The sequence below is a fragment of the Podarcis raffonei genome, chromosome 12 (genome assembly GCF_027172205.1).
Source record: "Podarcis raffonei isolate rPodRaf1 chromosome 12, rPodRaf1.pri, whole genome shotgun sequence".
NCBI classification, from domain to species: Eukaryota; Metazoa; Chordata; class Lepidosauria; order Squamata; family Lacertidae; genus Podarcis; species Podarcis raffonei.
In genome coordinates, this window is record NC_070613.1 from 60,431,411 (window position 1) to 60,455,512 (window position 24,102).

At 45.6% G+C, this 24,102-nt stretch overlaps 1 protein-coding gene and 1 non-coding gene across 3 annotated transcripts in view; both read left to right on the plus strand.

The window, feature by feature from the left end:
• The first annotated feature begins 1,382 nt into the window (after positions 1 to 1,382).
• The window catches only part of IGFBP3 (insulin like growth factor binding protein 3), a 42,434-nt gene continuing 19,714 nt past the window's right edge, over positions 1,383 to 24,102 (plus strand). Inside the window, exons 1-3 of one of the 2 annotated variants that reach the window (XM_053359765.1) lie at positions 1,383 to 1,814; positions 12,735 to 12,955; positions 21,176 to 21,295. In XM_053359765.1, the coding sequence (XP_053215740.1) occupies positions 1,412 to 1,814; positions 12,735 to 12,955; positions 21,176 to 21,295 (744 nt within the window). In that variant the 5' untranslated portion in view covers positions 1,383 to 1,411. The remainder of the gene's footprint in view (positions 1,815 to 12,734; positions 12,956 to 21,175; positions 21,296 to 24,102) is intronic. The other variant, XM_053359766.1, reaches the window with a different exon arrangement.
• On the plus strand, positions 4,387 to 4,492 carry LOC128398580 (U6 spliceosomal RNA). Its single transcript, XR_008327167.1, has one exon. It is a non-coding gene; the product is annotated as a U6 spliceosomal RNA (small nuclear RNA).

Genomic DNA, 24,102 nt, shown 5'->3' on the forward strand with positions numbered 1-24,102 from the left:
GAAGATCCACTGTATGGCTCTTACTCAAAGTGTACTTTCAAATGAGTGGCATATGGCAATCTATACTAGAGAGAGCTAGATTGAATATGCAGATTGGTGGCTTACATGGGATTGTGGTAGAACTTAAATATTTATTTAACTGGGTGTAAACTTGGCGCTTGCAAATTTAAAAAAATGATTAACTCCTTATTTTGCAATGGAACAGAAAAGGTGCAATAAAAATCAGTCCCAGTTACAATGGAAGGAAGATGCAGACATCAATGGCTCAAATGCTCTTTATTTTGCCATTGGATCTTGGACACAATCTACATAATCATCCCAAAGCTTTTCAGACCCCAAAAAGGCTATGAGGGTTTTAAAACAGAACAGAAAACTTTCTTTCTCCATTTGGAGTCAGTACCCAGTGCCTTCTTTGCAAATCTGCTCATTTATTCAATCCCCCAACTCAATACTGGGCACCCAGCGACCTCTGCTGGTGTGTTTTTAGGATGAAGGGAGAGACAAAGAAAGGGAAGGGAGAGACATCAGATGATTAAAACACAGAGACAAATAATTTCCCATCGCTTAAAGCCTCAATAAACGGAAGCCTCCTTGCCCTGTTCTTTTATATGATGATGATATATGATGATATTAGATCTCAATTTTGCTTGGGATTCTGAGATACAGAGGTGTCAACCTAAATAAAATATTGGGGGGGGGGCACAGGTAAGCCCCGCCCCGCATAATTGATGACGAGACGCGGCGCTTGCCCGCAGTTTGAACGGCAATGCCATTCAAGTGATTGAAACGGGAGTCTTGTTGCATATTAATACACTTGCTTCCTGAATAATTGTTTCGGTGCAACTGCATTATGGATATAGACGGCAAGACTGCGAATAACGCCTTAATGAAAGCTCTGCCCAAGCAGGTGGGTATCTTTCCATAAGGCAGACAACACACATTGCTAGATTTAAAAATACTGTACAGGTTAGCAACTCCCCCCCCAAAAAAAAGTATACTTATATTTTATTAAGTTACGGCGGGTGCTGAATAGGAAGCCGGGGGCAATCCCAAAGGGCACGAGCTTCAGCCGCGCGCGGGTCCGGCGAGCGGGCGCTTCCTCGGCCGCCGCGCTGCCCCCCCCAGCCCCGCCCCTCGGGCGGGTCCTGCCAGGGCGCTATATAGGCGGCGCCGGAGGCGGGCGGGCAGCAGATGGACGAGCCGCGCTGTTCGGCGGCAGGGAGCTCTCTGCGGGCGCGCCTGGCTGCCTCTCGCGCTGCCTCGGCGCTCCTTCCGTCCAGCTCCGGCCGCGCCTGACGGTTGGGCCGCCCGAGAGGGAGCCTTGCGGGGCCCCGCCGCGTCGCCCGGGCGCCGGAGAGCCTCGCTCCCCGCGTCCTCCGCCGCGCCGGGTCCCGCGGTCCGTGGGACGGCGATGGTGCGCCGCCTGTGCGCGCTGCTGTGGGCGCCGCTGTGGGCTCTGGCGGCGGCGTCGGGGGCTCCTCCGGGCCCGGTGGTGCGCTGCGAGCCGTGCGACTCCCGGGCGCGGGCGCAGTGCCAGGCGCCGACGGCCCCGTGCGCCGAGTTGGTGCCCGAGCCGGGCTGCGGCTGCTGCCAGACGTGCGCGCTGCCCGAGGGCCGCCCGTGCGGCGTCTACACGGAGCTGTGCGGCGCCGGGCTGCGCTGCCGGCCGCGCCGGGGCGAGCAGAAGCCGCTCCACGCGCTGCTCGACGGCAAGGGGCTCTGCACCAACGTCAGCGGCGCCCCCCAGGAGCCCGCGCCCGGAGCAGGCGGCGGCGAAGTGCGAGCCTTGCTGCTGCGAGGGACCCGCGGGCCAGGTGAGCGGCGGCGCCCAGGGAGCGAGGGAGGGAGGAGCCGCCCGCCCGCCCTCAGCGCGGCTGGCGGGACAGGCGGGCGCTCGTCGGCTTCCCCCGGGGCAGCTTCCCGCGGCGCAGGAATGGAAGGTCCCGTGCGCCGCTCCGGTTCCTCCTCGTGCCGTCAGTTCGTGCTGTGCGCAGCTTCTCGCCGCGGGTCATTTCCTTAGAAATCTGTCTTCTCAGATTCTGCTGATTTCCAGCGGTCTTTCTGGCGCATCGGACGTCGCGTCTGGTCTTGTTTCCTTATTCATTCTAAGCCAGCCGGAGACCTTCATGTTACCGGGTGGCATACAAATGCTATAAATCAAGCCCGCTCCCCTTCAGTCGCATTTTGAAATGCCCCGGCGTCCGGCCTGCCCCGCTCCGGGTGCGGAAACTGCTCGCTGGGAGCGGAGTTGGCGCTTGGCTGGGCGAATTTGGTGCGGACCATTTTCTGCGCAATTTTGGCTCGGCTGTTCGGAGAGCAAGTGAAGTTTGCTTTGCTGTATCGCCCCCTGGCGTTTGATTTGTGCTTGTGTCCACAACAACTCAGTTTCTGATGTATCACCTGTGACCAAAATGCTTGACTTTAAGACAGAAAAGGGCATGATGATGTAATATGACCTTTGACCTTCTCACTTGACACATTTTTTCCTTTGCGAACACTTAGCTCCCAAATGAGAAAAATGTTTAGGTGTTGAATTGCTCTATATTCTGGTCACAATTGTGACTGTATTCTGTTGCAAAATATATATATTACTGAACTGAGCCAGAGCTGACACATTTTTGCAACAGAATACAGTTGCAAAACTGTGTATATATATATATATATATATATATATATATATATATATATATATGTTATCTATGTCTCAAAACCATTCTTTGCACACGCAAAAGATGGAGGGAGGGGACACTGATGGACTGCGTAAGAGCCTTCCCAATTCCCAAATGAACGAATGAATGGTCAGTCTCCTCAACCTCAGGAGACTAAAGCAAGCATAGTCAAGTGTCTTATTTGCAGCCTTCCTAGAAAGTGGAGGGGAGGAGGGAAACGCTGCCTGGAGCAAAAACTGTGCTGTGCAACCCTGTTCATATTCACTTGGAAGTGCAGCTTAATGCTCAACAGACACTTGTGCCCTTGTGAGTTTGCCTAGAATTGCAACTGTTCAGTTCAGTCCTACGTGTTTCCTGTCAGAAATAAGTTCCATTGTTTTCAGTGGGACATACTCTCAGCGGGTTTCGGATTTGCTATAGTAATAATGTATGATACAAATGATGGTGTAAATTGTCATTTTCAAACTAAATTTGGGGGCTTCCAGTGACTTCCTAAGGGGTCAAAAAAGGAGGATTCTCAATTTACAGTTGTTTTGTTTTTTAACAAAACAACTGTAAATTGCCAGAAAAACTTGCAGAAGAAAACCAGTGACTCCAATTACAGTGGTGCCTATAACTGAGCACAGGTGGTCAAGTCATACACAGTTTTTCTCAGAACACAAGGTTGGGATTCAGGATTGGAAAAGTTGCATAGGCTTTAAAAAAAAAAGCATTATAAGAGACTGGTTTGCTGATGATGAAGATCATTTGAGGATTTGTTGCTTGATAGCAGATCGTCTTTGGCTGACCTTTCCTAAATTAAGAAGCTGTTTTTCTGTCTACACTTGAGTTGACTAAGTCCCCAGAGTGTCTTAGCCTTGCATGCAAGGAAGGACTTTAGGCCAAACCATAGCTGAGTGGGAATGTGTGGGCACTCACTGTAGAAATCAAGGCTGCTTTGCTCCTGTGGGGCTACCCTACTTGGAGTTAAGGCCTTTGTGTTGCATGCACAGGTGGCCTTTCAAACCCGAAGACATAGCCAAGGCTCATTCTTGGCTTACTGCATATGGTTTGTCTGGGAGAGGAAAACCACAAGGCTGGGTTTGGACATCACACGGTTTAGCTCTGGGTAGGGTGACAGCAGGATGACCAGGGAGGAGCAAAGTGGCCATTAAAAAAATATATTATATTTTAATTTTACTGTGCATACCTGCACATTTGTGGTATTGTCATGGTTCACGGTTTGGCTAAGCATCACATGCAGACTGGGCCATAAAAACAAAAGTCCATTAGAAAAAAAACCTCCCGAGTCCACAACTGGGCCAAAATATCATGAAAGTGTGGCAAGCTTTAGAGCCCTTCATCAGGTGAGATGTTACACAAAGCAAGGGATGGGGTCAGGAAAAATTAACAAAAATAAACAAAAATTAGAGTGGGTGTTAACAGCCAAGAGGTCATCTTGTATCCTCAGTTCCAAGGTTGAGATGGCAGCATTCCCAACTGCAGCAGAGATTACATATCTAGGATTCTGGGATAAAGAATCAGTGGCTGCTTCTTATCCAAAACAACCCATTCAAGGCAGAATCTACAACCGAGAAAGATAATTTTTCACCATCCAGAGATGGGTGTTGCACTTTGAGGGTTATATATCTTCCAATCAGTTGTTTCGATTGACTTTTTAAAACTTGGTATGCCACCCAACGTTCATTCCTGCCTTTCCTCAAATAAAGACTGTCATGTGCTCGCTTTGGCAGCACATATACTAAAATTGGAACGATACAGAGAAGATTAGCATGGCCCCTGCGCAAGGATGACATGCAAATTCGTTTATTTAATAAATAAATAAAGACTGTCATGCTTCTCTTTACTTCATAGAATCATAGAGTTGGAAGAGACCACAAGGGCCATCGAGTCCAACCCCCTGCCAAGCAGGAAACACCATCAGAGCACTCCTGACATATGGTTGTCAAGCCTTTGCTTAAAGACCTCCAAAGAAGGAGACTCCACCACACTCCTTGGCAGCAAATTCCACTGTCAAACAGCTCTTACTGTCAGGAAGTTCTTCCTAATGTTTAGGTGGAATCTTCTTTCTTGTAGTTTGGATCCATTGCTCCGTGTCCGCTTCTCTGGAGCAGCAGAAAACAACCTTTCGCCCTCCTCTATGTGACATCCTTTTATATATTTGAACATGGCTATCATATCACCCCTTAACCTCCTCTTCTCCAGGCTAATCATGCCCAGCTCCCTTAGCCGTTCCTCATAAGGCATCGTTTCCAGGCCTTTGACCATTTTGGTTGCCCTCCTCTGGACACGTTCCAGTTTGTCCATGTCCTTCTTGAACTGTGGTGCCCAGAACTGGACACAGTACCCCTGGTGAGGTCTGACCAGAGCAGAATACAGTGGCACTCTGACTTCCCTTGATCTAGATGCTATACTCCTATTGATGCAGCCCAGAATTGCATTGGCTTTTTTAGCTGCCGCGTCACACTGTTAGCTCATGTCTAGTTTGTGGTCAACCAAGACTCCTAGATCCTTTTCACATGTAGTGCTCTCAAGCCAGGTGTCACCCATCTTGTATTTGTGCCTCTCATTTTTTTTGCCCAAGTGCAATACTTTACATTTCTCCCTGTTAAAATTCATCTTGTTTGTTTTGGCCCAGTTCTCTAATCTGTCAAGGTCGTTTTGAAGTGTGATCCTGTCCTCTGGGGTGTTAGCCACCGCTCCCAGTTTGGTGTCATCTGCAAATTTGATCAGGATGCCCTTGAGTCCATCATCCAAGTCGTTGATAAAGATGTTGAATAAGACAGAGACAGAACCCTGTGGCACCCCACTAGTCACTCTTCTCCAGGATGAAGAGGAACCCTTTGGGTTCGGTCAGTCAGCCAGTTACAAATCCACTGAGTGGTAGCAAAGTCAAGACCGCATTTTACCAGCTTCTTTACAAGAATATCATGGGGCACCTTGTCAAATGCCTTGCTGAAATCAAGGTAGGCTACATCCACTGTGTTCCCTTCATCTACCAGGCTTGTAATTCTGTCAAAAAACGAGATCAGGTTAGTCTGACATGACTTATTTTTCAGAAATCCATGCTGACTATTGGTGATCACAGCATTCCTTTCTAGGTGCTCACAGACTGTTTGCTTAATGATCTGCTCCAGAATCTTCCCTGGTATTGATGTCAGATTGACTGGGCGGTAATTATTTGGGTCCTCTCTTTCCCCCTTTTTGAAAATAGGGACAACATTTGCCCTCCTCCAGTCTGCCGGGACTTTGCCTGTTCTCCAGGAATTCTCAAAGATGACTGCCAGTGGTTCTGAAATCACATCTGCCAGTTCTCTTAATACTCTTGGATGCAGTTCATCTGGCCCTGGAGACTTGAATACATCTAGATTAGCCAAGTATTCTTGTACTATCTCCTTAGTTATTCTGGGCTGCGTTTCCTCTGCTGAATCATTTGCTCCAAATTCTTCAGGTCGGGCATTGTTTTCTTTATCGGAGAAGACTGAGGCAAAGAAGGCATTGAGGAGTTCAGCCCTTTCTGTGTCCCCTGTTTGCATTTCACCATCTTCTCCTCTGAGTGACCCCACTGTTTCTTTGTTCTTCCTTTTGCTACGAACATACCCATAAAAGCCTTTTTTGTTGCTTTTAACCTCTCTAGCAAGCCTGAGTTCATTCTGTGCTTTAGCTTTTCTGACTTTGTGTCTACACGTGCTGGCTATTTGTTTCAATTCCTCTTTGGTGGTTTCCCCCCTTTTCCATTTTTTGTACACATCCTTTTTTAATCTTAACTCAGTTAAAAGTTCTTTAGATAGCCACCCTGGCTTCTTGAGGCACCTTCCATGTTTCCGTCTCATTGGTATTGCCTGAAGTTGTGCTTTTACTATCTCCCTCTTAACAAGCTCCCAGCCATCATGAACTCCCTTTCCTTTTAGTATTACTGTCCATGGGATCTCACCCAGCACTTCCCTAAGTTTTATGAAGTCGGCTTTCTAAAAGTCGAGAAATTGAGTCCTAGTATGCTTGGCTGCTCCTTTCCGCTGTATAGTAAACTTCAGAAGAGCATGATCACTCGCGCCTAATGATCCTTCCACTTCTACCCCACTAACCGGGTCATCAACATTAGTTAGGACCAGATCTAAAATGGCTTTTCCTCTTGTTGCTTCTCCCACTTTCTGGACAATGAAGTTGTCTGCAAGGCCAGTCAGGAATCTCCCAGGAACCTGTGTCTATCTGACTTTTAGAAGACATCTGAAGGCAGCCCTGTTTAGGGAAGTTTTTAATGTTTGACGTTTTGTTGTGCTTTTAAAATTTTGTTGTGAGCTGCTCAGAGAGGCTGAGGAAACCCAGCCAGATGGGTGGAGTATAAATAATACCGTAAATTATTGTTGTTGTTATTTAAGATTTGGATTACTACCAGACTTTAATTTCTCACAGATGATGAGTAGAAATTGCTTCTTTATCCCAGGATCTAGGTGTTTAACCTGATGCCTGTAGCACCTACCACGGATTTGTTTAGCTTGCAATATCTACCCTGGAACTGAACCTACAAGCAAACCTCATGGCTTACAAGTATCAGCCCAGTTTTTGTACTCTACTTCCATGCCCCTTGCCCGTCCTTTTGAACATCTCACCTGATATGAAGAGTTACAGAAAGGTAGCCGTGTTGGTCTGCCATAGTCAAAACAAAATTTTTTTTTCCTTCCAGTAGCACCTTAAAGACCAACTAAGTTAGTTCTTGGTATGAGCTTTCGTGTGCATGCACACTTCTTCAGATACACTTGTATCTGAAGAAGTGTGCATGCACACGAAAGCTCATACCAAGAACTAACTTAGTTGGTCTTTAAGGTGCTACTGGAAGGTGTATCTGAAGAAGTGTGCCTGAAGAAGTGTGCATGCACACGAAAGCTCATACCAAGAACTAACTTAGTTGGTCTTTAAGGTGCTACTGGAAGGTGTATCTGAAGAAGTGTGCCTGAAGAAGTGTGCATGCACACGAAAGCTCATACCAAGAACTAACTTAGTTGGTCTTTAAGGTGCTACTGGAAGGAAAAAAAATTTTTGTTCTGATATGAAGAGTTCTGGAGAACTCTAAAGCAGGCCATGCATTCTGATTGGGCCTGAGGAAGGTATCACTCCAATGTGGATTTTGGAATTCAACATGACCCATTAACAATTGCACATTTCTGACTCTCACCTTGTGACAATTGAATGAGGAAAATCTTTAAATATGCCACGCTTGCAAACAGCATTGCGCTACATCAGTTTCTTTCATTTCTTGGAGTCCACTCAGGATAATAGGCAGCTATTATTTAATCAGATGTACAAATCAAACCTGAGCCTATTTGTCGGTTAAGAAGAGGAAAAGGTGGATTTTGTGGCCTCATATATCAGCCGTGGGAATGGGCAGGCCGGGCTGGCTCCTTTTTCCACGTTAGGGATACTACTTGCCCTGATTCTTTCACCTTTGATTTCCCTAACGGTGAATAAAAGCAAGACCCCGTCTCTCTGCAGTGGGGCATAGAGGACTCTCACAGTGCAGTGCTACAGACATGGGACTTCATATATGTGGGATTGCAGTTTCAGTGGCCAGAAGTGAGTGGAAAGATTCAGCTCAATAAGTGCAGCTGATGTGATGTGCAGCCTTCCTTCTCAATGGGGCTTATTGGGGGCTGCCATGGTGATCCCTGCAGAAGCAGACTGACTCTCAGGAATGGAATCCCCCCCCCTTTATTCAGGAAGCACTAAGCAAAGGGGGGTCGTTTCTGATACTTAGCGAAAACTCACCTGTTTGCTTGGACTTTCCTGAACCCCTGTCGCTGAGTTGTTCTGGCCTATGTGTGCTGCAATATGTATGACTTTTTAAAAAATGGTTTTATCTTTCTGAACTGCTATGAGATATCTTTGTAATAAAATACTAAGAAATGAAAATACTTACTGAAATGAAAGAAAAATGCAGCACTGAACCATTTTTTTAAATTAAAAAATCAGCAATCAAGCTGAGATTTGCCTAAAGTAAATAGGACCCTCACTGTTCCAGAACCCCTGGGGTTCCTTGGAAGCTTCTCAGAGCTTCCTCCCTGTAAAGGATCCATAATGACAGGCAAGTCTCTCAGGGTGCCAATTTCCCACTGCAATGTTCAGCTTAAGAGAGTATGCATTATCTTCTAGGTCTGGGGTTCCTAAACTCCCCCACCCCCCAGAGCACTTGAAAAGCATAGAGGGTCTGGGTGGATCACTTTAATACTGTTTTCAGTTTGCAATGCATTGTGCTAGATGCTGTATGCTTATTTTTTTAAAGAGTGTGTGGTGGGGGGCTTCTTTTATTGTCTTCCATCACAATGTGGATTTCACAGTGTACGTGTTCTTAACAGACATGTTGTGGACTCCCCAAATGGAGCTCATGTACCATTGTTGTCTTGGGTCACACTGGCTAGTAGCATGGGGCAGCGGTGTGGCTCCGCAAGACTTGCCCTTGTGCCACATAAACTGTGCGCAGCTTGGAATGTGCTGCAGACTCTTTGACACATGCTGGCATATGCTGGGCAGAGCTGGCTAGTGAGGTGGGGGGGTAGCATTTGCCTCAGGTGGCAGAAGTGCAAGAGGGGGCCCCCTGCCCACCCTACCGCTTTGGCTGCCAGAGCACCCTCCTCTCACCGACTTTCTGCAAGGCTGGCATTCTAGTGAGTGGCACAGCCTGGCAGGACACCGCCCCCTCTCCACCAGTGGCAGAAGTGGGGCAGCACGTTATTATTTCACCTCAGGTGGCCCCACAGGACAGCCCATCCCTGCTGCTGGGGGTCTTTGACAGACCATTCCCTGAAAGCAGGAAGTTTGAAACGGCTGCACTAGGACAAGAAAGCTGCATCCTCCTTTTCTGGAGATGAGTGGGGAGAGAGGAAGCATAAAAATTAAACAAATTTATAGTTGGCTTCACAGCATAAACCTCCTGAAGCAGAGTACAGAGTATAAACAAAACAAAACACAAGCTCTAAGAACCATCAGATCTATTTAACTAACTCCAAAACAGCAAAACCATCCGTCCTAACTCCAAAAAGCAAATAAATCATTGTATAAATATATGCATATATTTTGGGGGGCTTTGCTATGGGAGAACCTGGGCAAAGCAATCAGCTCAGCCCCTCGGCAAGTCCCTAGCAGAGCTTCCATCTCAAGGGAGCCAGGAGTCCAAAGAGGAAAGCCTGGCTCCCTCGGGGGGGGGGGGCTCTCCTCTTTTGAGGGCCACCTGCCGTGGGGGCTTCAGCTGAGAGTCCAGCATTGCAGGGGGTGGAACTAGAGGAGCTTCAGGGTCCCTTCCAGCTCTGCAGTTCTAGGATTGTATGGTAACATGCTCAGCAAAAAACTACAGACCAATGTTGTGCCTGTCGAAGGGGAAGCATTCCTCCATCACAACTGGGGGTTTCATGGGTGGATGTTTAGCAAAGCAAGATAGTCATCTGAAGGCAGCCCTCTTTAGGGAAGTGACCTTTTAATGTATTTTTGATCTTTGTTGGAAGCCTCCCAGAGTGGCTGGGGAAACCCAGCCAGATGGGCGGGGTACAAAAAATAAATTATTATTATTATTATTATTATTGTTATTATTATTATTATGCTTGCTGTGTGACGTATTCTTATTTTGGAAATGATGTAGGTGGCACAATTGCCCTCTTCCATTGCCTTGGCCAGAGCCTTCTGGCATTCAGAGATTCCAAAGACAGGGCGAAACATCTCCACCCCACCCCCAAATAAAAGGCTACGTTGCTTAGACAACCCCTTTTTTCCTTTCCAGAGTGATTCTGAGGCAACTATAAAAGGAGATGAAGCTAACTTGGCAACTGTTGCGTAAAATAACAGGGTCTTTTCTCATTCAGTCTCTTCCAAACTTTGGAAAGGCCTATATATGCCTGGGCAGTGGGACATAATTATTTCTAATTATGCTCAAAGTTCAAAGGGGGAGGGGAAATCAGGTTGCTATTTTTATGAATAGTTCATTGCCAGATCACATAAATAAGTTAGTCATGATCCGGTAATAGATATGCAAACTATTTTCTAAAGCGCTCTCTCTCTCTCTCTCTCTCTCTCTCTCTCTCTCTCTCTCTCTCTCTCTATATGTATGCAGATGGGAAATGATAAAGTAACATGGAATGCTTGAAAAAAAATCTAAAAACAAAAATAAGGTTTTTCAACAGAAAATTTGTGCAGACTTTATTAACATACTTTCTGTGTGTATGTTTTAAATTGAATTGTGCAAAATACCCAAATTAACAAACCCCAAACAGCGTGAAGTTTAAACATTGCTGAGGCTTTGAATAAAACCCATAGAAAACAGAATACTCTGCTTCCTCAAATCCGGTTTCTTAAACGTTTATGTTTTGTGTGTGCAGAGTATCAGTAGTAGCTGTGCCAAAACCACCTGCCAGAAGGTGATGCCTTGGCCCCCCTTTTGCCAACCGGCCACATTTTCTGCTGCTCAGGCCTTCAGCTCCACTGCAGAACTTCTTGCCTTGTGTCATTTTGAATAAAGATGTCAGTACACATTTGCTGTGGTTGGTTCTAAAGCCAGGCAGTTCTCTGCTCTTCATTTAATAGTTGTGCATTCCCAGTGTAATTGCCACAGGTGACAGCTGAAATGGAAGCCTGAAGCAAGCTTGAGAGATGCTCCCTTTAAAAACATCCAAGACCAAATGCAACCCGCTGCAGTCACACGAAGACGAAATATTGTGCAGACCTGGAAGCATTGTATCTGTCCCATATTTGAAAGCAATTCTTTGTAATGCTTAGCAAAAGCCAAATCAGCATAATGTCTAAGGATCATAGCAGAACAATGTTCACAGCTTTCAAATACAGTGGTACCTCGGGTTACAGATGCTCCAGGTTACAGACGCTTCAGGTTACAGACTCCACTAACCCAGAAATAGTACCTCAGGTTAAGAACTTTGCTTCAGGATGAGAACAGAAATCGTGCGGCGGCAGCAGGAGGCCCTATTAGTTAAAGTGGTATCTCAGGTTAAGAACAGTTTCAGGTTAAGAACGGACCTCCGGAACGAATTAAGTTCTTAACCCAAGGTACCACTGTAGATTCTAGGTTTATTTAAAGAGAATTAAATATGAAATAATTTAGAACATGGAATAAAGCCCAATGACAGCAGCTGTATAAGCAATTGGTCAGAATATCCATTTAAATAAATATCAACCCATTTGTCATAGATGGTGGGTCACCTTTCGTTATTAGTTTCCTCCTCATTCAGAGGAAAACACATTGTTTTTCATGTTAATCATAAATATAAGCACTCTCACAGTGCATTTTATGCACCATGAATATATGCCTGCAAGGCATGCAAATTTGACAAATTACCTGTATATGCATGCCTTGCAGGGCATAAGCTGCTGACAAACTTCTCATTGGGGTCCAGACTTCAGAAATAATCAAGTCATGACAAAATACGCCCTCTCCTGGTAAGAAGTGGAAATGCTTCAAATTCAGGCAAGGTGATTTGCTAGATGTTAGTGGTTTAAAAATTATGACTGTGAAAACAAATCAATTTAGAGCTTATAGGACAGGTTTCAAACATCTAAATATAAATGAAAGACACACAACTCCTGCAGCCCAATAATAACACTGGCATGATTGGTTGCAAAGTCACTAGGTTCCTTCAGTCATGAAAATACTGAACTCTTTCTGTTCAGGAAATAGATTCTGCCGTCTCTATGATATTGAGGCTGCTGTCTTCAAACCACTTACTCCAAAATAGCTCCACTGACTTCAGCGGAGCCCTCCTGGATAAGTGCCTGGTTTTTAAGCATGGTGGCCTGAGTAGCTGAAACCTTTTTATGTTTATGAAAGCCTCCATAAGCGCAGCTTCGAACGTTCACTTTCACCCCCTTTTTCCTATTGTTTGCCCTCCCCTGTTTTGCCTCCCCCATTGTAAAAAAGTAGGTTGCAGTTTCTTATTTTTGCTATCCTGAATGCTCCGTGCACCATCCTAATGTACCGTGATAATAACCTTCAGAGACATTATCATGTGGAAGTTCTTCCGCTACAATTAATAAACAATGGGCTAACTTTTGAACATTTGTTTTTGTTTAAAGGGAATGCCAGCAATTCGGAAGAAGACCAGAACATCAGCAGCACAGAGAATCAGTCTGTCTCCAACACACAGAGACTGTTGGAACCCAAGTCACATGCTCACCACACCAAAATAGATGTCATTAGGAAAGAGCACGCCAAAAATACCCAACGCTACAAATACGATTCACAAAGCACAGACACACTGAATTTCTCTTCTGAGTCCAAGCAGGAGACTGAATATGTAAGTAATTTTTATTTAACAGAAAAAGCAACATACATGTGTTCCGTAAATATCACTTTAAATGGATGCAGACTCTAGATATTGTTGGTTGTCTGAGCTTGTGTTGTTGCCAGAATTACTAGAACTGAGCCTGACAGCTGCAAGATTTCTGAATTATACAGAACCATTGCAATCACATTTAATCTGTCAACCAGCAGTCACTTCACAGGCAGGTTAGAGTCCCTGTGCCTCTTTTGATCATTGCATACAGCTCCGAACCAGAGGTGACATCAGGTTTTGCCTCGAATGAAATTTTGAGGCAGATGTGGAAGCTTGTTTGGGAGAAATATCAGAGGAATTTTGAGAGCAGAAAAGTGAATTTCATTGGTTGGTTTCCCAAGGGAGTTTTAAATATCCCACAACAAATATTCCTGGAGGTTGTTAGTCATGTGATGCTGAGGGTCTTCCTCCATCTCTCTCACCAGCAGCTGAGGGTTCTGTTGGGAATCCACGGCTGGTGGAGGATATCTCTGCCCAGTAAGCAAAGCTGGTGTAAATCATGGCTTGTCTCATTCCTAACGCAAAACATTAAGGTAAATGAGGTTTGTGTTTAGCCGAAACATCTGAGTCATCCTGAAGGAAGGAAAAGTTTGAGGAAGACAAGTGACGTTTCAAAGAGGATTCTCCACACCACTCCATACTTAAGCTGCCTGGCTAGACAAGATTTTATGGTGGCAATGTCCTGTTCCCCTTACATACACAACAGATTGGCTAATAAATAAAAATTCCTTGCTTTCTGTCTATGTCTGCGAGCCTGTAATCCCAAGCAGCCAGTCATAGCAAGTGCTGTGAATGCAGGACTCAGTATCAACTTTTGGCTAGCTATCAGAAGTTTTCTTCTGCACACAAAGCAGTGTCTAGGTTCGCTAGTGATTGCTCTGCCATGCTGAAAATGCCTCTGGGTGAAAAAAAACCACACATGGAGGATGAAGTGGTCACTGTTTCTTGTTCCTTATGTGTAGGATATGAACAAAGTCTGCAGACCTGCCGGACTGGAGGAAACGGGAGCAGAGAATACCCTGGTTCATGTACTGCTCTTGGCAGGCAAGCGGCAGATCCCCATGCCAACAGCACACAAAATGTTGCTGTGTTTTTCTTGGCTGTGCATCAAAACACTCATGGCTGATCCAGACACAACTTTGTGCTGTTGAAAAGGAAAAAAAATAGGGAGGGACCACTGCAAAAACCTACATAAATGGAAAATGTAGAGAGTCTGATGAAAGTGAAAAGTGGCCTTGCCTGGTTCATTTGTCACAAAATGTAGAAATGTTCCAGTGGGAGCCCAAGGGTGCCTGGCTTTTCGGAGAGCGCTGCTTCTCTTCCACAAGGAGGAAGGAAACACAAAGGTTTGTGTTCACAGGGTAATAGACAGGTTGACTTTATTTCCATGCTATCCCCTTCCGACCAATTCTGAAACTGGGGAACTTCAAGTTCTGACATTGCAATAACTCGTATTTAGAGATGCTGATTTAATTTCGCAATCTATTCTGAGTGCAAACGGCACAAAGGCCATCTTCTGAGCATTTTTCTTTAAAATAAAAAGGGAAACAGCAATAGTGGAAGCAGCAGAAATATTGTTGACAGTATGTCAATGAACAGACCTGGTTTCATTGAGAGATGACAGCCAGGATTTCAAAAACTTGGCCAGTAGGATATAGTCCATCCAGACAGTGGGTGAGAAAAGAGGAAAGTGGTGATTACAAAAGCAAGATCTCATTCATGATGGCTGCTTCCCAGTAACTGCTCCTGCTGTCTGCTGTACAGCTCTGCAGTCCAGCTATGTGACCAGAAGGAAAAGGGCTTGAAGATTTAGAAACTCCTTTGCCTTACTACAGTGGTGCCTCGCAAGACGAAATTAATTCGTTCTGCAAGTTTTTTCTTCTTGCGAGTTTTTCGTCTTGCGAAGCACGGTTTCCCATAGGAATGCATTGAAAATCAATTAATGCGTTCCTATGGAGACCGCCTTCAGACCAGGTCCGGGGACAGTCTGTCACCGGACCTCTTCTGAAGGCTGGCGGGGGGAGAAGGACTTTTCTCCCCACTGCCAGCCTTCAGAACAGCCTTCTGAAGGTTGGCGGTGGGAAGAAAAGCCCTTCTCCCGCCGCCAGCCTTCAGAAGAGTTCCCCAGGGCTGCCTAGGCTGAGGATAGCAGCCTGCTGCCCGGCGCGAGGGGCGCTCTGCTTCAGAGTGCCCCTCGCGCGGGGCAGACATTCGCAGCTTGGGGAGCCCTGCAGGACTTCCCCGCAGGGCTCTCCAAGCTGCGGATAGCAGCCTGCTGCCCCGCACGAGGGGCGCTCTTAAGCAGAGCGCCCCTCGCGTGGGGCAGACATCTGCAGCTTGGGGAGCCCTGCAGGACTTCCCCGCAGGGCTCTCCAAGCTGCGGATAGGGGTAGCTGTTCTGAATGTTGGCGATGGGGAGGAAAAACCCTCCTCCCACCGCAAGCCCCGGGAACAGAGGAGAAGCGCTGCGCTCCTTCTCCTCTGTTCCCGGACCTCCCACCGCAAGCCTTCAGGACAGGTCCGGGAACAGAGGAGAATGCGCGCTGCGCTTCCCCGCTGTCCCCGGAGATTTCCCTATGGGCTTTCGTCTTGCGAAGCAAGCCCATAGGGAAATTCGTCTTGCGAAGCCGCTAAAAATCGGAAAACCCTTCGTCTTGCGGGTTTTTCATTGAGCGAGGCATTCGTCTTGCGGGGCACCACTGTATGTGGTTAAATTCAGATTAATTGAGAAATTGGAATATTTAATTAATAAAGCAACTAATTTTGACCATTTGAAAATAAATTTTTCATGCATTTTACCTCAGAAAAAAGTTACCTGTAAAAAGCTTGTAACGTGACCTACAGTCAATGCCCCTGAATTGCTTTATTTGTAAGGAATTGACGATGTAAAGAATTTTAAAAACATATTCAAAGTTGGGCCAATTGCCTCTTGGAGGCTAATTTGTGAGAAATGTTAAAAGAGTTGATTGATCAGTTGATTGATCCGTTAAGCTGCCAAGTGAAAGCCCAAGTGAGATCTGCTGGAGCACGAACCTCTCAATGCGCTTTCTGCTGGCAACTGCTTTGCCATCATTTCACTACTTCTCCTGAGCATTAATGAGAAAATCTTCATTGAAAGTTTACTGCACTGTGCTACAAAATGTACTAACGAAGTATGTCACAACTTTTCAGCAATCTTATTGCTCCACAATGGATCTTTTGTGAATAGGGGCCCTTTCTGACCTCATCCTAGCAGGGCAGGAACTAGGATGATGCTGTAAGTCAGGATGTAGAACCTGGGATCCTCCTGATGTTGTTGGCCTATGGCTTTGTGATAGTCAACCTTTTGCTGTGTTGCCTGGGGCTGATGGCAGTTGGAGTCGGGCAGTCTCCAGAGAGCCATGAGTTCCCCATTCCTGGGAAACCGTCCCATTGGAAACCCTTCCCACGCAACTCAGGCATTTGACATTATCGTCTCTGTGGCATGAGACAACTAGGCTGCTGCAGGTCCCACATAGCTGAGGGGGTGTCCTGGTCAGAAGGACCCTAAATATGCTGCTAAATAGCCTCAGATGTGCTTGGAGTTCTGGCAAGCGTGCTGACTCGGGTAGGAGATGGGGGGCCCCATCTCCTTGGGGTTGAGACCCCAAGTTCTGTCACTGACCCTGTGTAAGTTGCAGGCTTGCTGTAAATTTTTGGAATATAGCCAGAAGCATTGGATTCCTTGGGAGATGTTCTCTTTGGTCTCCCAGTATAGCTGTTTAATTGATAGTCATAACCCAAGCCCTGCCTGCTCACCTTAGCTTAAAAAGGGATTCTGTCTCATAATCTCCTAAAGCTGCTCTGGAGGTTAGAGCTATCTGCGGGTTGCAAATATCAATGTGGCTCTCCTTGCCACCACTCCCCCCACTCCTCGCAGCATGTTCAGAGGCCTTCCATAAGAGACCAGGGCTTGGCTTGTGCTGCAGGATGGAGAAAGTGTGAAAATCTAGGAGTCTCTTGCAGTTTTGCCTCCTTTGTTACCTTTCCCCGACTGCTTCAGGAGTGGCAAGACACAGGGCTTGGGAGAGAGGTAGAGGGTTTGTGCCTGCCATTCTTTTTTATTCAAACATGGCTACAATAAAGGGGGAGGGAGCAGTGATTTCTTTCAAAGCCAGTGGTCTCCTTTGCCCACAACGTGGTGCCTAGAGCAAATCTGAGAGCCTCTTTGCTCCTCTTCCAGTCATAGAATCATAGAGTTGAAAGAGACCACCAGGGCCATCGAGTCCAACCCCCTGTCAAGCAGGAAACACCATCAGAGCACTCCTGACATATGGTTGTCAAGCCTCTGCTTAAAGATCTCCAAAGAAGGAGACTCCACCACACTCCTTGGCAGCAAATTCCACTGTCAAACAGCTCTTACTGTCAGGAAGTTCTTCCTAATGTTTAGGTGGAATCTTCTTTCTTGTAGTTTGGATCCATTGCTCCGTGTCCGCTTCTCTGGAGCAGCAGAAAACAACCTTTCTCCCTCCTCTATGTGACATCCTTTTATATATTTGAACATGGCTATCATATCACCCCTTAACCTCCTCTTCTCCAGGCTAATCATGCCCAGCTCCCTTAGCCGTTCCTCATAAGGCATCGTTTCCAGGCCTTTGACCATTTTGGTTGCCCTCCTCTGGACACGTTCCAGTTTGTCCATGTCCTTCTTGAACTGTGGTGCCCAGAACTGGACACAGTACCCCTGGTGAGGTCTGACCAGAGCAGAATACAGTGGCACTCTGACTTCCCTTGATCTAGATGCTATACTCCTATTGATGCAGCCCAGAATTGCATTGGCTTTTTTAGCTGCCGCGTCACACTGTTAGCTCATGTCTAGTTTGTGGTCAACCAAGACTCCTAGATCCTTTTCACATGTAGTGCTCTCAAGCCAGGTGTCACCCATCTTGTATTTGTGCCTCTCATTTTTTTTGCCCAAGTGCAATACTTTACATTTCTCCCTGTTAAAATTCATCTTGTTTGTTTTGGCCCAGTTCTCTAATCTGTCAAGGTCGTTTTGAAGTGTGATCCTGTCCTCTGGGGTGTTAGCCACCGCTCCCAGTTTGGTGTCATCTGCAAATTTGATCAGGATGCCCTTGAGTCCATCATCCAAGTCGTTGATAAAGATGTTGAATAAGACAGAGACAGAACCCTGTGGCACCCCACTAGTCACTCTTCTCCAGGATGAAGAGGAACCCTTTGGGTTCGGTCAGTCAGCCAGTTACAAATCCACTGAGTGGTAGCAAAGTCAAGACCGCATTTTACCAGCTTCTTTACAAGAATATCATGGGGCACCTTGTCAAATGCCTTGCTGAAATCAAGTCCTTGAGAGCCAGTGTGGTGTAGTGGTTAAGAGCGGTGGACTCGTAATCTGGTGAACTGGATTCGCATCTCCGCTCCTCCACCTGCAGCTGCTTGGTGACCTTGGGCCAGTCACACTTCTCTGAAGTCTCTCAGCCCCACTCACCTCACAGAGTGTTTGTTTTGGGGGAGAAGGGGAAAGGAGCCGCTTTGAGACTCTTTAAGAGCGGGATATCAAGTCCAAACTCCTCCTCCTCTTCTTCTTCTTCCTCTTCCTCTGCGCTGCCCAAAGCGAAGCTGTGGTTTGGTTTGGTTTGGTTTGGTTTGGTTTGGTTTAGTGTTGTGTCTGAGTCCAGGGTTGGGCTTTTTCTCCCCTGAACAAGCTGTGAGCTGTTAATGAAGAACAGACTCACAGCAGCTTGTGGTTTGTTGGGAGTGAGACGACCACAGCCCCAGGTTCCTACATGATCCTCTGCTCCATCACAACTTAGCTCTTGGGAGTGTGGCAGCAACAGGATGGGAGAGGGAAGCAGCTGAGATTTTGCCTCCAGGTACCTGTGCACTTGCTTATCCTCACTAAGCCGTAGTTTGGCCTGCTTCCATGTAACACTATGCCAATGTGAGAAAGTTTTCACCTGAGCATGTATTCCTTGTTCAGAAAAGTCTGTCAACCTGGATGAAGTTATAGTTGTAGTTCTGGATGAAGTTATAGTTGTAGTTCTGAACCAGATAGTCTCTTGTTCAGATCTGTCAGCCTCGAGCTCATGAGGCAGCCTTAAGCTCAGCACACACAGAGCCCGCCTGCAGGAGATCTACCTCCCAGGGGATTTTGCAGGGTTGATATAACGATCATTGAGACAATGTATCTGAAGCCCTATGCACCATCCAAAGGCACTGGAAATAATCAGTGTTTAATCTGCATTTTACACAAATATTTTTCCTAAAATGAAGAAGCCCCAAAGAGCAAACAAAGGTGTTTTTGTGCCCCCACTAAAGAAGAAAGAAGATGCCTTTTGTGTGTTGTTAAACTAGCATGTGGTGAAACTGCGCTGCAAAATCCCAGGGCAACTTGATCTTAAGTTTCAACCATGATGTGGTATTTTGAATCTTGGCTCAGTGAACTTAATGGGTGTCAGGGACTGGCTGGGTGGCAGCCGGTGGTCCAGGAGGCACCTGAGGAGAAGGGGACTTTGAGCCAGGGAGGAATAGAGGGAGGAGGAAGGGGAGAGGCTTGAGGGAGCCACAGACACTGAAAGAGAAGGAGCAGGGGAGGTTTCTCCTGCCTGCAATACAGTCCTGATTCAGCTCCTTCTCCTCCCCACTCTCAGTGCAGGAAAGAAGAGTCAAGAAAAGTTTAGAACAATTAAGAAAAGCCGAGTCACAGTGAAAAAGCACAGAGGGAGGTATAAATAAGGGGGAAGAGAGGACGGAACTTTAGCTTCTGCAACTGACTTGCTTAGCTGATGGATGTGCTGTGTCTCCTTGGTTACTGGGCAAAAAAGTTAATTACAGTGGTACCTCGGTTTTCACATGTAATCAGTTCTGGAATACCGTTTGAGTTCTGAAACGTTCAAAAACCGAAAACTCAATACGGAAGCCGCGTCGCATGTTTGATTTCTGAGGCATGTTCGAAAACCAAAGCGTTTACTTCTGGGTTTATGGCGTGCGAAAACCGAAATGTTTGTCAACGGAGACGTTCAAAAACTGAGGTACCACTGTACTGTGAAGCCATGCCTGTTTCTGCTTACAGATGGAAGGGCTTTTCTGGCAGCCTGGCAATAGGCAAACATATATTACACTGCAATTAGAATCATGCTAAACATCTTTAAAATATTTGCAGTTGTATATGATAAAACAATAAACACATGTAAAATAAAAAGAAACACCAAAAAGTGAATAACAGCCCCAAATTAAAAAATTGTCCAGTAGCACCCTAGAGACCAACTAAGCTTTTGTGTGCATTATGGGATAGCCACTCGCAGCCTCTCCTGGGCAAGGGGAGCCCTCATCCCCCTGCCCGGGAGAGACTGCCCATGGCTAAGGCTCCCCCAAGAGCCGCACTCCCTTTAAAGAGCGCATGGAAAAAGCCTCGGGAAAAAGCCCCACGCTCCATGCGGCTCTTTAAAGGGAGTGCTGAGCAGAGCCTCCTGCCTGCATTCGCTCCATAAGATGCACACACATTTCCCCTTACTTTTTAGGAGGGGAAAAGTGCAGCTTATAGAGCGAAAAATACGGTAATCTTAGGATTCAAGCAATTGCCCTAAATGTGTAGAACATTTGTTCAGTTTAGATGTAGTGTGGTGTGGTGCAATAGGTGAGTGTGGATCAGGTTTTAATCAGCTACTCTGAAGGGGGCGGAAGCTGGATTTAGATGTCCCCTTCTCCCCACTAAATGTCTTCACAGTGAGGTGGCAGTTTATTTGATTTCTAAATGCAGTTCTCTATGTGGGTACAGTTAGCTTGGGAGCATTTAAATTTTTTTTTTAATACAAGCCTAATTACAATCTGCTGTGTAAAATAGTAGTTAAAGCAGCCAAATTCTTGATAGGCAGATGTGTGAGTCCAGCTGCCTTTATGCGAAGACAAAGTTGGCTCTCTAATATTCTAGAAACCTTCAGCTAAGATGGAGTGGAACTAGGCTTTATTTCACCCGGGTCAAAAACCCACAGTGACACCCCTCTGGAGGCTTCACCCAGGGCTAAGGAAATGTCCTTCCTTAACCCTTTAGTGTTCTTTTGCTATTTTAGTCAAAATTTCATTCTCCATCTTAATACAACACTTAATACCAGTGTTTACCATAGTGTCAAATAGAACGCTAAGAGTATTGGCATATAAGGATTTTCTGATTTGTAAGAATAAATAAGTGATCATTATATTTGTCAGGGTCCTTGTCGCAGAGAAATGGAAGACACATTAAACAACCTAAAGATTCTGAATGTCTTAAGCCCGAGAGGATTGCATATTCCGAATTGTGACAAGAAGGGATTCTACAAGAAAAAACAGGTGAGTGAAATTTCTCAGCCATTTATGTTTTTCCTTCCTTCATCTGTTATAGTCAGTAATTCCAGTAAAATATCACTGAACAATAAATAATTAATCTTCAACCCATGCCATTTTTATCAAATACAGCAGTTTGGGGCACCTGCTGGCATGGCTCCAATGCTACTTGTCAGATGCATGATGTCAATAACAACAGATCAAATTGGAGAAACCTCTGCCAAGTCACAGATGAGCTTGACGCTGGCCCTAGTTTCCAGTACCTTTTCTTTGAAAAAAAGAAGCAGCTCTCTGAAAAAGAAGGGGATGGACAGCAGAATGAGCATATGGCTGTAATAGATCAATGCTTTGAATAGTAATTAGCTGCTTGAGGGTTCCTAGAAAAATTGAGTTGGGTCATGTTACAGACAACAACCTGAGCAACTTCACATATGTATCCTTTACATGCTGCTGAGGAATGCTTCCAAAATCTAGGTCATGTGATCAAGAAAGTGATATGCACTCAGAACATTTACTTCTAAGTAATGCTGGCATCTCAGGCAGTCTGGATTTTGGGCACCTGCCTCATGAGATTATGACCTTTCTTGACAATTGCAGACCACCAGACCTACCCACACCTTGGTTAGTTCAGACATAAACATGCACCACCAAAGAGCCCACCTTGCAGACTTTGTGTCTTGTTTTCTCTTTCAGTTTTGCACTTTTGCCTCTATTTTTTTCTCTGTATGCATGCTGACCCTCACTTACTTGAATTAGGATAGTGCAGAATTTTCATTTAATCAGAACTGTGTTGCAATACTTGAAGGTGCCTTTTGTCCCATATTAACATACCTATTTGTTAAGATCCGCCTGAGAGGCTCTCTTGACTTCTGCAGATTGAAGTGCTTGAGTGACTGCACACAGAGTAAAGCTACCCTTCATTTATACTGGCACCAAACTATTGAGGGTTTTACAGTGGTACCTTGGTTTAAGAACTTAATTCGTTCTGGAGGTCTGTTCTTAACCTGAAACTGTTCTTAACCTGAAGCACCACTTTTGCTAATGGGGCCTCCTGCGCCACTGCTGCACAATTTCTATTCTCATCCTGAAGCAAAGTTCTTAATCCGAGGTACTATTTCTGGGTTAGCGGAGTCTGTAATCTGAAGCATCTGTAACCTGAAGCGTATGTAACCCGAGGTACCACTGTACCTTGAATTTGACCCAATAACAAACTGAAGCTATTGAGGATCTTTGAGGAGGAGTGTAATATACTGAATTTTACTTCTGTCGGCAATCACAGAATCATAAAATCCGCATTGGGGGTCATCTAGTCCAACCCCCTGCAATGTATGAATCTCAGCTAAAGCATCCATGACAGGCGGCCATCAAACCTCTGCTCACAAACATCCAAGGAAGGAGAGTCTACCACCTCTCATGGGAGTTTGTTCCACTGCCAAACAGCTCTTACTGTCAGAAAGTTTTCCCAAACGTTTAGTAGAAATCTCTTTTCTTGTAAATTGAAGCCATTGGTTTGCATCCTACTATCCAGAGCAGGAGAAAACAAGCATGCTCCCTCTTCCATGTGATAGTCCTTAAGATATTTGAAAATGGCTATACTATCTCCTCTCAGTCTCCTCTTCCAGGCTAAACATACCCAACTCTCTTAACCATTCCTCATAAGACTTAGTTTCTAGACCCTTGGTCACCCTTCCTTTGCACATGTTCCAGCTTGCCAATAACCTTCTTAAATAGTGGTGCCCAGAACTGGACACAGTATTCCAGGTGTGGTCTGATCAAGGCAGAATATAGCAGGACTGTGATTTCCCTCAATCTGGATACAAGACTTCTGTTGCTGTAGCCTAGTTGTCCCCAATCTTATATCTGTGCAACTGGTTATTCCTTCCTAAGTGTAGAACCTTAAATTTATCTCTATTAAAATTCATTTTGTTCAATCTGTTAAAGTATCTTCAATCTCAATTCTGTTTTCTGTGGCATTAGCTACCCCTCCCAGTTTGGTGTCGTTTGCAAATTGGATGAGCACCTTCTCAATTTCTTCATCCGAGTCATTTATAAAGATGTTGAGCAGCTATGCATCCAGGACATAACCCTTCAGCACTCCACTTGTCACTTTTTTCCAGGATGGTGAGGAAGCATTAGTAAGCACTCTTTGGGTTTGGTCTGCCAGCCAGCTGCAAATCCACCTAATGGTTATCTCTTCCAGCTCACGTTACCAACTTCTCTGAAAGTGCATCATGGGGAACTTTGTCAAAAGCCTTACTGAAATAAAATACACTATATCCACTGCCTGCTCCTGATCCATCAAGCTTGTAACTCCTTCAAAAAAAGAAAAGAGGTTCACGTGGCTTGATTTATTTTTGAGAAACCCATGCTGGGTCTTGGTAATCACAGCATCCTTTTGTAGGTGCTTTCGTTTAATAATCTGCCCTTTCCTGGTATTGATATCAAGCTGACCAGTCTAGGTCTCCCCCCCCCCCCCCCGGATTTGGAGATGGAGACAACATTTGCCCACCTTCATTCCACAGGGACCTCACCTGTTCTCCAAGAATTCTCAAATATTAGACAGAAGCTCTGAGATTATATCCGCAAGCTCCTTTAGTACCCTTTAAATATTGGAACAGCTGAAGTCTGTCATGACTAATATATCTCTCCTATTTGAATGTTTGATGATCTGATCTAGGAAGACATCGTCCAAGTTTTCAGTCTGGCTTCAAGGTCTATGGCAGGCCCACACAGTAAGGTCATTGTTGTTTCCCTTTCCTATAGTTTTTTACCCAGATACTCTCAATCTGTCTTCCATGCTCCAAGTCATAGAT